General features: G+C 45.2%; 2 protein-coding genes and 1 long non-coding RNA gene across 34 annotated transcripts in view; 2 read left to right on the forward strand and 1 right to left on the reverse strand.

Moving 5' to 3' along the window:
* The window catches only part of TPST1 (tyrosylprotein sulfotransferase 1), an 87255-nt gene extending 86611 nt beyond the window's left edge, over nt 1–644 (forward strand). For all 29 annotated transcript variants that reach the window (XM_046902591.1, XM_046902603.1, XM_046902587.1 and 26 more), the window contains one exon: nt 72–644. The gene's annotated coding sequence lies outside the window, so the exon portion shown is untranslated. The remainder of the gene's footprint in view (nt 1–71) is intronic.
* A 947-nt stretch (nt 645–1591) lies between these two features.
* On the forward strand, nt 1592–10308 carry KCTD7 (potassium channel tetramerization domain containing 7). 2 transcript variants are annotated; one of them, XM_040650071.2, is made up of 5 exons: nt 1592–2613; nt 3614–3793; nt 4554–4723; nt 6465–6643; nt 7156–10308. In XM_040650071.2, exons 2-5 carry the CDS (start codon nt 3650–3652, stop codon nt 7530–7532), a joined length of 870 nt encoding a protein of 289 aa, XP_040506005.1. In that variant the 5' UTR covers nt 1592–2613; nt 3614–3649; the 3' UTR covers nt 7533–10308. The 2 variants fall into 2 exon arrangements, with proteins under 2 accessions (XP_040506005.1, NP_001034358.1); NM_001039269.2 differs by lacking the exon at nt 1592–2613 and having other exon boundaries at nt 3548–3793.
* On the reverse strand, nt 4629–13152 carry LOC124417311. Of its 3 annotated transcripts, XR_006931826.1 has the most exons (6): nt 13057–13152; nt 12793–12863; nt 12354–12535; nt 8591–9166; nt 6755–6924; nt 4629–4761 (listed from the first exon to the last, which is right to left on the reverse strand). It is a non-coding gene; the product is annotated as an uncharacterized LOC124417311 (long non-coding RNA). The 3 variants fall into 3 exon arrangements; XR_006931825.1 differs by lacking the exon at nt 4629–4761 and having other exon boundaries at nt 6638–6924; nt 8591–8708; XR_006931824.1 differs by lacking the exons at nt 4629–4761; nt 6755–6924 and having other exon boundaries at nt 8360–9166.
* Between the last annotated feature and the right edge of the window lie 76 nt (nt 13153–13228).

Below are 13228 nucleotides of genomic sequence, written 5' to 3' on the forward strand. Positions count from 1 at the left end.
ATAAAGGATAAAAATGATACTATGCTGACCCCCAAAAAAACCTATTGTTTTTTTTTTTCCTTTTTCTTTAGAAGAACACTGCTGCCTTCTCAATGGAAGTGATGTTACAAGGACTGTCCCACTGAGATCAATGAGGTGTGCTGCTCACGACCTGCTTTTCTCACCGTTCTCTCCCCCATTACTTTCATGCTCTTTTCTTTCTGTTCAGGGTTTTGTTGTTGTGAGCGCATGCAAACCTGTTTAAAAAAAGAAAATACTAAAAAAAAAAAATGACTGTTAAATGTAGAACCGAATGACATGTAAACAGCTACTTCTGAGGCTTTCAGGAATACAGAGCAACACCTGTGTCTGAAACTGCTATTCTGTCATCTTCACCCCAAGCCTCCATCCTGAAGGCTCTTTCATCTTATCTTGTTTTTTTCCTCCCTTTAGCAGTTTGGTTTTCAGTGTTTGAAACTCTCAGAGGAGTTGGTCTGTGCTCGTCCTAAATGGTTTTTGGTGGAACAGTTTTGTTTTATCGACGTGTGGAAATGGTTTAAATATCTTTTATTTAAAAAAGAAAAAAAAAAAGATAAATGACACGTATAATTACAATTCAATGATCTTTTGTATTTTATTTTTCAAAATAAATGCTTTAAATGTGACTTTCTTTTGCCTCGGAGTTGGGATTGAGATGGTTCAGGTTGGTGATTGAGATGGAAGGCCTCATCTGTGAGGCAGCCTGAGCAGTCACAGGCACGGGTTGATGGCTGGACTTGCTGACCTTGGTGGTCTTTCCAACCTTAGTGATTCTATGAGTGATTCTGTCTCATTTTGGCTGTGGATCTCCTCAAGGTTTGCTGTCAGGTGACTTTTCTTTGCTTTAGGAGCTGAGCAGGGGGACGAAATGAACGTGGGTGCCCACGGAGAGGTGTGTGAGGGCTGTAACGTGGCGTTTGTTTCCCACAGGGGTAGGCAGGGAGGCTTTAGGCTATCGAATTTGTTCACCCAGAGCAGTCGTGTTGGGACAGGTGGTGATGGTGGGGAAATGGCTTCTTCTGAAAGGACATTCCTTCCAGCTCATAGCGCAGTGCAGTCAGATGGGTATCCCAAGGCTCTGAGTGCCCATTGGCCACTCAGGAACATCCCTGTTAAGGTAAGTTGTGTTGGTTTGGGGATTTGTTTTGGTTGTATTTTCTGACCTGGCACTCAGCCCACTGAAGGTACCTCAGGGTTTATACGCCGAGTTTACCTAAAGGCTTTTTTTTTTTTTTTTCCCCCCAGATTGTTTCTCTTTAACCAAATTCTGCTGCTTAATGATACAAAAGAGCTTTGTTTTCCTTCATTTCCTTCAGTTACTGCATTTCCTGTTGCAGTGACTTAGTTGCATTTGATAAACCAGAGGCAGACACGCCTTTAGGTGCCCGCTGGGAAGGGATTCCCCTCAGTTACCCAACTGGGCACCGAATCCTTCTTAGAACTGAAGGGATGCAAAAGTGAGGCGGGAACGCCCCCCAGTGCCCGCGCACGGCAGTGCCTCCGCTCCGCGCGGTGAGGCCCGCCCCGCTTCCCGCCCTTTTCTCTGAGGCGGCCGCAGGTGTTTCCCCGCAGTTCCTCAGCGCCGCCGCCAGATGGGGGTGTGGGAAATGGCGGTCTGAGGGGAGGGCGCTGCGCTCGCCTGTCACGCTGCCAGGACCCAGCTGCGCCGAACCCGCTGATGCTTAACAGGACCTGGCAACGTGCTAAGCCAGAGGTGGCGTTTAGCTGCCTAGTTAATACTTAATTCACCGAGCACCAGGCTTGCTTAGGCAGCCTTTACCTCCAGTCAGGTACCTCCCCCTGCCCCACATTGCTGTGAGGAGATCTGCTGGCAGGGAGCCTCCCCTCACACACAGCACGTCTTGCTTCTAAGCATCTGTCCGTGCTTCCATCTCAATCTGTGTCACTCCTCACTAACGATTAGTTACACTAACAGTGTGGGGTTTTACAGTCCAACTCCCAGCGCAGTTCAGGGATTCTTGCCCTGTTTCAGGGCATTTGTTTGCTCTTCCTGCACAGATTTGCTGTATTTGGATGTCCTGTCTCTTCTGCTTTGCTCACACAAGCCTTTTGCTGTGTGAGTGCCTCAGAAGGCTCACAGAGAGAACACAGGTCCTGCCCTGCTGTGTAGCAGCTGGGTCGGTATTGCCCCAAATACAGGTCCCATGGGTTGGCTTTAACAGCACCTGTGTGGGTTAGCAGATCTCTTGTGTTGGGTCCATGGATCTCTGTGCTGTTGGCAGGCTTTGATCATGTCATTGTTGTGTCACCTTTCTATAGGGATGCAACTTTGCCAGCAGCGTAATCTCAGAAGGTGTTCAGGAGAAAGCTGCTGAAGCCAATACAGAGAAGCTGAGGGTACAGCAGTGTTTTGGGAGGCTCCTTTCATGCTCATCACACAGTGAGACCCATCACAGCTCTGGGGTTGCTGCCATTGCCCAGGGAATGAAGCATGGCCTGCAGGTCCAGTTCAGTAACCTTTCTTTGCTGTGTGTGTATTTTTGAGACAGCATCTGAGCAGTCGGAAAGGCTCGAGGAAGCAGTCCAGGCCATTGCAATGACAAGGAGCTCATAAACCAGGAGGAGGAATCTCAGGTCAGCTCTTTGTTCCTGTGAGCGTTCACCATCCATGTCCCTGGATGGGCAGGAAGTGAAACAAACTGCCATGGTTTTTGTCATGGTTTGAATTCCAGAGAGGAATTCAGCTGTTGCCCTTTGGTGAATGCCACACAACAGGTTAAACTCGCCAGTGATCACTCCTTGCCTTTTATGATCACAAAGCTTAACTCATAAAACCCTGCGCTAATTGTGGGCTGAGCTCTTATGTTGTGAACCTCGCTATTTAGGAGGTTGTGCAGCAGTTCCAAAGCTGCTTGCATGGAGTAATGAACTGACAATGCTTTCTTTTCCTAAACCTTGATGTCTTGCTAAAGGAGGATCACGAATGGACCTTCCCCTGAGCACACTGCCTGTATCAGCAGTTAGCCAGGCACAGCAGCTAATCGTAGCCATAAATATTTCACATCACTACTTCTTGTTGCTGGGGATTACGAGCAGTCATTATGAAACATTTATGTAGATGAGAAGCAGCGCCCAGGTAGCAGATGCTCCTCCTCCTTTAATAATTTACAACGATTGGAGGGAGGCGGGGAGCGGGACGGGACCCCCAGCGGTGTCACCGCGTCCGGGCGTTGCGCTGCACGGCATCCTCTTACGTAACGCGGGGCCGCCGCTCCGCACCTGGAGCCCGGGGCGCGCCGCCGACAGCAGGAGGCGGGAGCGGCGCGGGAGCGCGCTCTGCCGCGGGCCTATCGCTGCCGGCGGGCGGACCGCCCTCATCCCGCCCGCCAATGGCGACGCGCGGCCGTGCGCCGCGCAGCCAATGGGCGTCGGGCTCGTACCCCGCGGCTGGTGGGGCCGTGCTGGCGGAGGAGCCCCGCTGGCCGCGGCCCAGCCCCGCCCGCCGGTGCCGGCGCTGCCCGTGGGCCGGTCCCCGTGCAGCCGCCAGAACGCGCCCCGCCCGCCACGTGACCCTCCGCAGCCGCGTGGGGTGGGAGGGCGCCCGCCTGACCGGGGTCTCGCTTCCCGTGAGCAGTGAGTGCCGCGGCTGCTGCTGGGCAGAGCCAGAGGGATGGTGGTAGTCACAGGGCAGAGCAAAGGGAGCGGAGACCCGGATGAGGCCATGTCGAGCTCGGATGCAGAGGATGACTTCCAAGAGCCAGCCACTCCCACGGCCACCCAGGCGGGCCAGGCGCTGCCGCTGCTGCCCCAGCAGGTAAGGGCTGCTCCCTGCCCAGCCCCGGGCGTCGCGGCTCCCGCTGCCCAATGCCACGAACCCGCGTCTCTCCTGGGCTGTCAGCGCACGTCCAGCTGGGTTTGGAGCCAAGCCCTTGAATTACAGCGAGTCTCTCGCGTTTTACTCATGTAGCCTGACAGCATTGCTCCCCATCTCCACCCCTGCTTGAGCTTGACAAATACAAATAAGTCTTTATTCTGGCAGCGAGGCAGCTTATAGTGTGATGCAATGTGATGCTAAGATTTTGGGGCCTGCTGTCAGCTTCGTGTAAGTGCAGAATCACTGATTTGCCAGTGTGCTGTAAGGGAACCAATGGAGCAGCAGCCAAGTGCAGGTGCCAGGGTTGGCCTGGGAGTACATACCTCCTCCCCTTTTTATTTTTCTGCATGGGAGAGGAGGAATTGTTTTGTTTCTGATTTATTTTCTTCCTCACTAAGAGCCAAAAGAAGGCACTCACGCTTTTAATAGATATCTGGTATTAAAGCCGTAGTGACCACTGCTGTAACAGATTTCCATCTAAAATTCACCAGTTACATCCAGAAACCATCCAGGCTATACAAGGTGTTAACCTTTGAAGCTCACTGCTTTGTGGCAGCAGGGCAGAAGCATTTGTCAGACCAAGTTTTGTCTCAGTGGCACAGATTGTATGCTGGGTCTTCTACAAATCCCCACTCGCTTGGCCTGTGCGTAACTACGGAGCAGCGGGGGCTCATTTCTGATGGTGTGATTGCTTTTCCAGTTCCCAGAAGTTGTTCCACTGAATGTAGGAGGCATGCATTTCACTACGAGGCTGTCAACACTGAGGCGTTACGAGGACACGATGTTGGCGGCGATGTTCAGCGGAAGGCATTACATCCCCACGGACGCCGAAGGCAGATACTTCATCGACAGAGATGGGACTTACTTTGGGTACGTGCAGTGTCCTCAGTAAGCTTCCAAAGTGGAGACTAAGGGAAGCAATTATTAAGGAAAAATAAGTTTTACGTTTATTTCTTCTAGCTGAATGATGTCTGTGGAGTGGGCTTTAGGAAAATGGGATTGGTGTGTATCCACGCCTTGAAAACATCTCAGAGAGAAAATGGATTGCAGCACGTCGCCACCGAACACTATTTATTTTGTTCTTAAGGGCTTAAGCTTTACAGTGGAGAAGGAAAAGCAGCTGATAATGTTCTAGAGGACAAATTCACGTCATCTCCTTTGGAACATCTGCTCTCAGAGTATCAAGCTGTTTCGCTGCTTTAAAAAAGACCATATTTGATGCTTGGCTGGTTTATACCAATCTACTCTATTAAAATTACAGTGATTAGAGAAATATTTTAGTTCCCCCAAAATTCCTGTTTTAATGAAGATCTTTTTTCATGTTAGTCGCATTTTTAATTATCTATTTCCCCTGAATTGAATATGGAAGGGGAAGTATTATTAGGCTTTAACTAATGCATTTCTGAAAGTGGACTTCTAATGCAGTATCTGTGCATGTGATGGGTTGCAGCTTTCCAAGAAGAAACATTACCAAAGTATATGTGCTGTCTGGTAAGGGAATAATTTATCTCTGGAGCTCTTCAGAAATACGTTTAGATTAAAGCACAACTGGCGGAGAGGGAAACAACACTTTAAAAAGTATTTTCTTATATAGTTTTTGCTGACAATGCCATATAATTTCACTTTCAGGATTCATTTTGAACTTTGTAGCCTGTGTGTAACTTCTGTTTTATTTTTAATAAAAATAATATTATGTCTCAATTCTGTTTGAAATGGTGTGAGATTAGAAAAGACAGACAGAAAAGATCATTTCTTGCAGTGTTCATAGGTTAGGGTCACAGGGCACACTTTGCAATTTAACTTAGGTTACTTGTTTGTCTTTGACATCTCCTTAATCCTTCTCTGCTGAAGGGATTGGTTTATTTTCAAGGCATGTTTGAACTGTACCTTAATGTGGGACAGAAATAGATTTAGCCACTGGGAAAACAATAATAATTTTACACTTGGCACTTCAGAAGTTCCTGCCATCTTGTTGGAGAACCAATTCATTTGTGATGTTACTCTTCTGAAGTCAAATTGTAGTGGGGACAGAGAGCCAAGTTAGTATTTGTTAAGTGAAGATTGCAGTAATGCTTGTTTTACTTGATATGGTCAGTAGTACTTGATTCATGCTTATCAGGTGATTTATTTTCCTATTTAAAACTCCTGGGGTTTAACAGTGTTTCAGAATCACAAGGAAATGCTCTTTTTTTGTCTCTCTTTTTTTTTTTTTTTTTTTTCTTATTGTATGAATGGATATGGCCCTGATGGTGTGAAGGGAGCACCTCCTTTGCAAATGCACCATCCATTCACATGGTTCTGAGTGGGGTAAAACGTCCACATGTCTGATTCTCCAGGCAAATCAAATAACTTTTTGTCCCGGATTGAAATTTGGAGTACAGTGACTGTGATCTCTTTCCCATAAAGTGGCCTTTTCTATTTTAAGGAGTTACTCCTTCAACTTTTTGCTAAAAACATTGGCTGGAAGTGTAACTCGTGCTTATTTCAGTTACTGAAGATTAAGGATTTCTGTCTCAGTAGAGTAAACAATGAATACACAGTGTTTCCTTTCCCACGCACAACAGTTTTAGTGGAAACTTGTTAATTCTCAGTGTTTTTGTCTTTTTTTCAGAGACATACTTAACTTTCTGAGATCTGGTGACCTGCCACCGAGAGAGCGAGTGAGGCCGGTTTATAAGGAAGCTCAGTATTATTCCATAGGACCATTGCTAGACCATCTAGAGGATGTCCAGCCTCTAAAAGGAGAGAAAGTTAGGCAAGCTTTCCTGGGCCTAATGCCATACTACAAAGGTAAATAAACAAAGTAGTACTGACGTGTTGCCATGATTCAGATCGTATACATGGTGCTTTTAGGCCTCCTTTCAGACTCATTCCATTGTATGTCATAAGTTTCTTACGTACCTTCCATGCTGCTTAGACCTCTGAGGCTTTCACATGAGATTTGTTCCTGTTCATCTGAGGTTGTGAATTTTTTATGCTATGTTAAAAGGGAGCCAGATCTAGGCCACAACGTGCAAGGCTTGTCACTGAGCAGGAGCATCTCTGTGCCTCCCTGTTTGCTCCATTAGAGCCTGCAATGGAATAAGTTCAGGCACATGGTGAGGACACCAAGCTCACAAGATAACGGAGACTGATTTAATTAATATAGAACGTATCTAGCTGCATCCATCTTTCTGTTACTGCTAATGCTATATTAAGAATAACATGCAGACACTGAACACTAATATATTTCATGTGGAAAAAGATGGATTTAATTTCTTTCGCTATGTGTTTCATTGTTACTTTGAACTTCTGTTTCTTAGATCATTTGGAACGGATAATTGAAATAGCAAAGCTTAGAGCTGTGCAAAGAAAAGCAAGATTTGCGAAACTGAAAGTCTGTGTCTTCAAAGAGGAGATGCCCATCACTCCCTATGAATGCCCACATTTCAATTCTTTACGTTTTGAAAGAAGTGAAAGTGAGGCAAAGCTGTTCGAACATCACTGCGAAGTGGATGTATCTTTTGGACCTTGGGAGGCTGTGGCTGATGTGTATGACCTTCTGCACTGTATTGTGACAGACCTGTCTGATAGAGGGATAACTGTGGATCATCAGTGTATTGGTGTGTGTGATAAACACCTGATAAATCACTATTACTGCAAGCGTCCTATCTATGAGTTCAAGATCACTTGGTGGTGAGTTATTTTGTCCAGAATGGTGCAGGAGATGAAAGGACTTCTAGATGACAATTGCTTTTAATATTTTTGCAACGTGTCTCTGGAAATGCATTGCTGCTAACATATATTGGAATCAGCGTGCTGAAATGTTGGCTAGTGCTTAGCTGTTCAGCAAAGAGGGACCTGTCACAGAGGTTGAAAAACCTCTGCAATATTAAAAAACCAACCAAACAGCCTGAAATGAGACTGTTGGCTCAGGTACCTCAATGAGGCACAAAACAAAATCACCTCATGGAAATTATGGAGAGGAGTGTCTAACGTGTATTTTTTAATGTGCCACCTACTGTGTGGCTGCAGTCCCATCGTCTGCAAAGTGGATGTGACGGATCTCAGCCTCGGGTGTTAGTAATGCTGATAGAACGTGGTTCCATTTTACCCACTTCAGATTGTTCCAGTCACTACCACTCAATGGATTGAGTAACACCCCGCACAGAGATCCTGCAAGTGTAATTTTGGTGTAATAGACAATTAAAAAAAAAAAAAATAGAGGAGTATTGTTGTGAAGATTAAGCTATATACGTATTTTTTAAATTAAGAATCTGCTTTGTGAAGTATAATATTTAGTTGTTTCCGTTGTTATAAAAAGGAACAGCAGATTTGGAGAATATTCCTTATTGCTTTTTGGAACAATTACCATTCATGAAAGACTTGTGCCTGTTTTTAGCCTTAGAAATTCTAAATGTTTACAGTATCTACAAAAAGAAACTATAGAATCAGGTCATTTGCAGAGGCTTTTGGTGAATGAGTAACTCCATATGTATGTTCCTATTAGCAGAAGTATTAAGAATATTTAATGTGTATTATTTTATTACTGATTCTTTTTACATTCTGTGCTATTAAACTCTGTTCTAGAGCTAGTCAAAAGATGATACGAGACAAGTGCTTCCTTCTCCTCACCTCTTCAGTTAAATCTAACTGCCAGCATTCTTGCTGACATTTCTTTGTGTAATATCAGCACCTTTTTCTCATCCTTCATATTAAATACTTCTCCAGTTACCCACCCGTGTATCTGGGCAGTACCTTTATTTCCACGCTGAAAGAGGCAGCTGTTGCAGAGCTATGTTCTTTCCAGAAGATAATTTTTGCACTTCTGATGTTAGTAACCATCTGCTGAAGCTCCATTTCTGTATGTCCAGAACTGAAAGACAGATGGAGCGATCTGAAGGAGCTGCTGTTGTGAGCTTCAGAAAATGCAACTGTTGTTCAAAAAGACCCCACCTGAAGCAGCCTCACAGTAATGCTGAGGAGGGAGGGAAAGTGTATGTTTGCATATTGCATTCCATTGCATTCGTTCATCCAAGAATCTGGCTTAATGATACTTCTGACCAAAATACTTTACAGACGTATTAATTATGATAATTAAAAATATCACTTACCTGGGATAATTTTTAGAGTAACGATAAAAAACTTGATATAAAATTGTCTCATACAAATATTTTGAAAAGGCTGATTGTTTGCACTGATTAACGTTCACACTTCTATGTGTTTCATTTAGGAGTTTTTATTAAGTTGTCTCTCCGAGGCGGGGACATAAAGTTCTTAGGAGCTCTTTCCAAGTGCTTATTTGGAGTGCATTGCTGAGTTTCAGATCCAGAGCTGAAATAGTAAAACACAGTGATGTTGGGGGGAGGGGGGCGAATGTCACTTTGCTGTATTTGAATCTTCAGTTCTTCAATTCAATCTTTCTTTGGATTTAATTGCTCCTTAAATACTGGCCACTGTGTTACAAGTCCCTGTGCCTCTATTTGGCAAGCTACAATTACAAGTCAAACAAACTTTCCCTAAACTGAGAGGAAGCTTGCATGATATCTTCTCTACTCTGCTGGCTTCTCTCCCCCCAGGAATCTCAAATTGCAAACCACGGTTTGTAATAAAATGATGTAAAACCTTAAGGCTGAGGCTTATGAAGTGTTGGCTGCCTGTATACTTCTGAGGTTATTCAGGGGCTGCAGTGAGAATCCCAGTTGTACTTCAATATTCTCTTGTTATTTTTCTGCCACTTCCCATATCACACAGGACGTATCTGGTTTGAATTTCAGCACCACTGACTGAAATGAAGCAGTCTGTTTTGACGGTGATTTCTTTATTTTTGGCTTCAAGTGTTGTTTAGCTGTTCTCCTGGAGAAACTGTGACAAAATTCCTGTTTGAACCATGTTTGTTATTTCTTAATGTGCACATGTTGCTATTTTGTAAACTTTTTCCTGTTAATTGTTTAATTAAATAAGTGAGCAAGTAAGGAGACTGCCTAACCCAAAAGGTGAAAGTGAAAATCTGGGTCTGTATCAATTGCATCTTAACTGAGACTTCCATCCTTCTTTCATATCTTCCAGAGGACGGGAATAGTTAAGTGCAATATTGAAGGAGGAAACAGATTTGAGCCAACGTGCTTTCATTTAACTCACACACGGTGTGTGGTGATGTGTACAAGTTAGCCATACTGTTACTAACTGCGCTTGTTCTAAGCTGTCTTTGTTTACGGTGGGTTGATTACATTGCCTAACATGCATTTGTTTTTTGACAGAAACAGAAGAGTAGTGCAGGCGGGTGTCAGGGAGTGTAATCCAATGGCTGGTTCATGTGACATTACTGACTTTTCCTGGCATATAGCATACATTTTGAAATTCTTTTGCAACAAAGATGTGAGTAGCTGATCTACTAAATCAGTGTTTTAAGATCATTGGTTTTTTTATATCATGAACATGATATTATTGTCTAATTAAACTAAATACCAATGTAATACTGCTTTTTTTTTCCTTCTTGTTCAGGCATTTCTTTATATCTGGCCAGGCTAGAGGTTTGTTAGGACATACTTAACTGTTTCTCTGTGTTTTTGTCACTTTATTATCTTCACTGCTACTTTTCCACACATGTAACCCTACAGATACCCTGAGGCTGCAAGCTGCTGCAGTGTTCTTGTGTAACTTGGCCACACAGAGCATGGTTTCATGTTATCACTCTGATGTTGTGGTGGACATCATCTCTGCAGATATTAAAGGAGAAATGTATGTCAGTCCATTGTGCTCATTCACTGTGAAGGAAAGATGGTTTTCATTCCATGTTCTGAGACAGGATGAGTGCAATTTTGGTTCCAGATTGATGTTCGGGAACACATTTAGAAACAATTCTTATTTTTTTAGCCCTTCTAAATGAGAGTTCTGAAATAGTTTCAAAGCGCAATTTGCATGTCTGCCGTTCAGAGCTACCTCTGATTTTAATGAACAGCTGGGAGTGATGGTGAGATAGTCAAAGTTTAAAAAGTAGAGCTGTTAGGTAGATTTGAAGCTGCTGTTTGTGTAAAAACATAAACTATGGTTTTTTTTTTTAGCATAGTGCAAAAAGAGGTCTTAACATCAGTGCTTAGAATAAGTGACTTGGCCAGTTTCACAGCACGTCAAACACTTCTGCATCAGTTTTGCTTTGTAACGTGGGAAGGATACCTACTTTGTAAAACACTCATGGTAAAGAAAGATATTTGTGTGGTGGTGAGTATTCAACATTTATATAAGCATCTGCTTAATGACTGTTGATTTCAACAGCTAAAAAACCAAACCAGCCCCCAGCTGAACTTGGTGCAAAGTCCTGAACTTGAATAGCACCGTATGTGATAACCTGAAAGACTCATTGCTGAGCCTCCATCTGCCTTGGAGGGAAGTGAAGGTGCTAGCAGCCCTTCTCCTGCTACGTGTTTTCTTATGAAACTGCTTTTTAAAGCTGATTTTACCCAAACCTGTTATCAGGGATCAGTTTCTGCATTGATGAGCGTTTGGGGTTCTTAGGTTTCCATTACCTGAGTAGCTAAAGCATCGAAGCTGTATTTCCTGCAGCAGAAAGTTTGGCATAACCCTTTTGATGGATTTGTAAATTGTAAGAAGTGTGCCTGGGAGCTGCATCATGGTGTACTAAATGCAGTATTCGTTAGTGTGGATATTTTTGAGATCTCATTGGCTTTGTTTTGTTCCTTAGTACTAATTCCTGAAACTAGCATGAGATGCAAGGAGCTCAGCACTGGGCCTCTGGTAAGCCTGCTTATGTCTTAAATATCCCCTGCACTCATTGTGTAAAATCACACATCCCAGACGTGTTCAATATATGAAAAAGTAAAGGCTATTACAGTTGCAGGAGAGCTGAGAATCCTCCCTGACTCTCTCCAGGAGTTCTGTAGAGGATAAATTCCTACTGATTCCACTGCAGCCTCCATTCTTCTGCTCTGCTTGGGTGAGGATGGCTTCAGCAGTGAAGCCAAGCAGTCACTGGGTTGGCTCTGGCTAGCTTAAGTCCTTGGAGGTAAAAGTCAAAGACACCTCAACATGTGAGAAGTGGATAAGATTGTGAGATTGGCATACACACATAATCTGACTTTTGGTGAAGCGATTGTTCAGATTGCAGCAAATTCTAAAGGGTTTCGATACCTTCAACTGTTCCGAGCGATAGCTTTGTTAAACCGTAATCTACTTGGAGCCCTATTGCTCCCATGTGTGTTTGTGTAAGACATACTGAGCAGTTCTTTTGTTTATGCTTCTCACCGTTATCTGTGTTTTCCCAGTGGAACCTGGAGCTGAGTGAGCACAGCTCACAGCCCCCCAGACCCCGATAAGCACACATATCGTGTGCATTGAGCACGTGCTGCTTATTGCAAAAGCTACAGTGGCAGGGAAATAGTTCTGCTGTGTGTTTCCCCAGGGGAAAACCTCGCTAGGAATAGGAATAGGAATGCTTTGGTGAGATCCCGCTCTGTGCTTCCCCGCTCCGCTTTCAGATGCGTAAGGAGATGAGGTGTCTCACCAGAAGATCCACGATGAGATAAGAGCTCTCTGGGTTGCCCCTGGTTCCTTCCCCTTTCTGTAACTTCTGAATGAACAATCCCTGTGTGCAGGACATGCACCGCTTCTCTCTGCTGCACCACTGCCTTTTTTGCTCGATGGACACCCACTCTGCTCCGCTGGAACTCCTCAGGTATTACAGTCCTGTGACCAAGGAAGCAGTGAGATCCTGCTACGAACAAAACCACCTGAGGAATGCATACAGCCCAGCCCCTGCAGCAGCCTGGTTAACCTTGGCTGTGTGCTCCCAGTGCCCGTGTGTAGGTTCACTGCATGCACCGAGTGTGAGAAGAGGCAGAGGCTGTGCACAGCAGTGGTCGGTGAGGTGTCTGCTGGGTCACACTGCTTGGATTTCAGCGCTGCTGATAGGTAATCTCACTTAAGCTGCCCATTTCTCTTACCGAGGTGATGCTTGTCTTCACAGCTGCTGGCCTCCAGTTAGGAGAACACATCAAAGCACCGCCTGGCAGCGCTGTGTAGGCAAGAAGGGAAAGGGGAGTGTTTTAAATAACTGTTTAAACAGCTGCTTCTTTTCCCGAGCGTTCCTGGGAGCAGCCGGCTGCGGGACGTGCCCGGGTTTGGATGTAAAAGCGAAGCAGCCGGGAGCTGGTGTGTGCTGTGTGTCCGGCGCAGCCCAGTGGGTGTAAAGCTGAGGATGTTCGTACCTCAATACGCTCAGCCCTGCTCGCATCCGCATCTCGCTGTGCCACCCGCACCCAGGGCAGCGCTCACACCTCGGCACGTCTCCGCCCGCGCTGCCCCCACCCCGCCGGGCCGCCCCGCCTCACCCGGCCCCGCCCCGGAAGTGACGTCCGCGCGTTTCCGCGTGCGGCCGCC

The sequence above is a fragment of the Gallus gallus genome, chromosome 19 (genome assembly GCF_016699485.2).
Source record: "Gallus gallus isolate bGalGal1 chromosome 19, bGalGal1.mat.broiler.GRCg7b, whole genome shotgun sequence".
Taxonomy (NCBI): domain Eukaryota; kingdom Metazoa; phylum Chordata; class Aves; order Galliformes; family Phasianidae; genus Gallus; species Gallus gallus.

Coding starts and splice junctions, on each gene's coding strand:
- KCTD7 (XM_040650071.2), top strand. CDS start 3,650: ATGGTGGTAGTCACAGGGCAGAGCAAAGGGAGCGGAGACCCGGATGAG. Junction 4,724..6,464: donor AGAGATGGGACTTACTTTGG/GTACGTGCAGTG, acceptor TCTTTTTTTCAG/AGACATACTTAACTTTCTGA. Junction 6,644..7,155: donor CCTAATGCCATACTACAAAG/GTAAATAAACAA, acceptor TCTGTTTCTTAG/ATCATTTGGAACGGATAATT.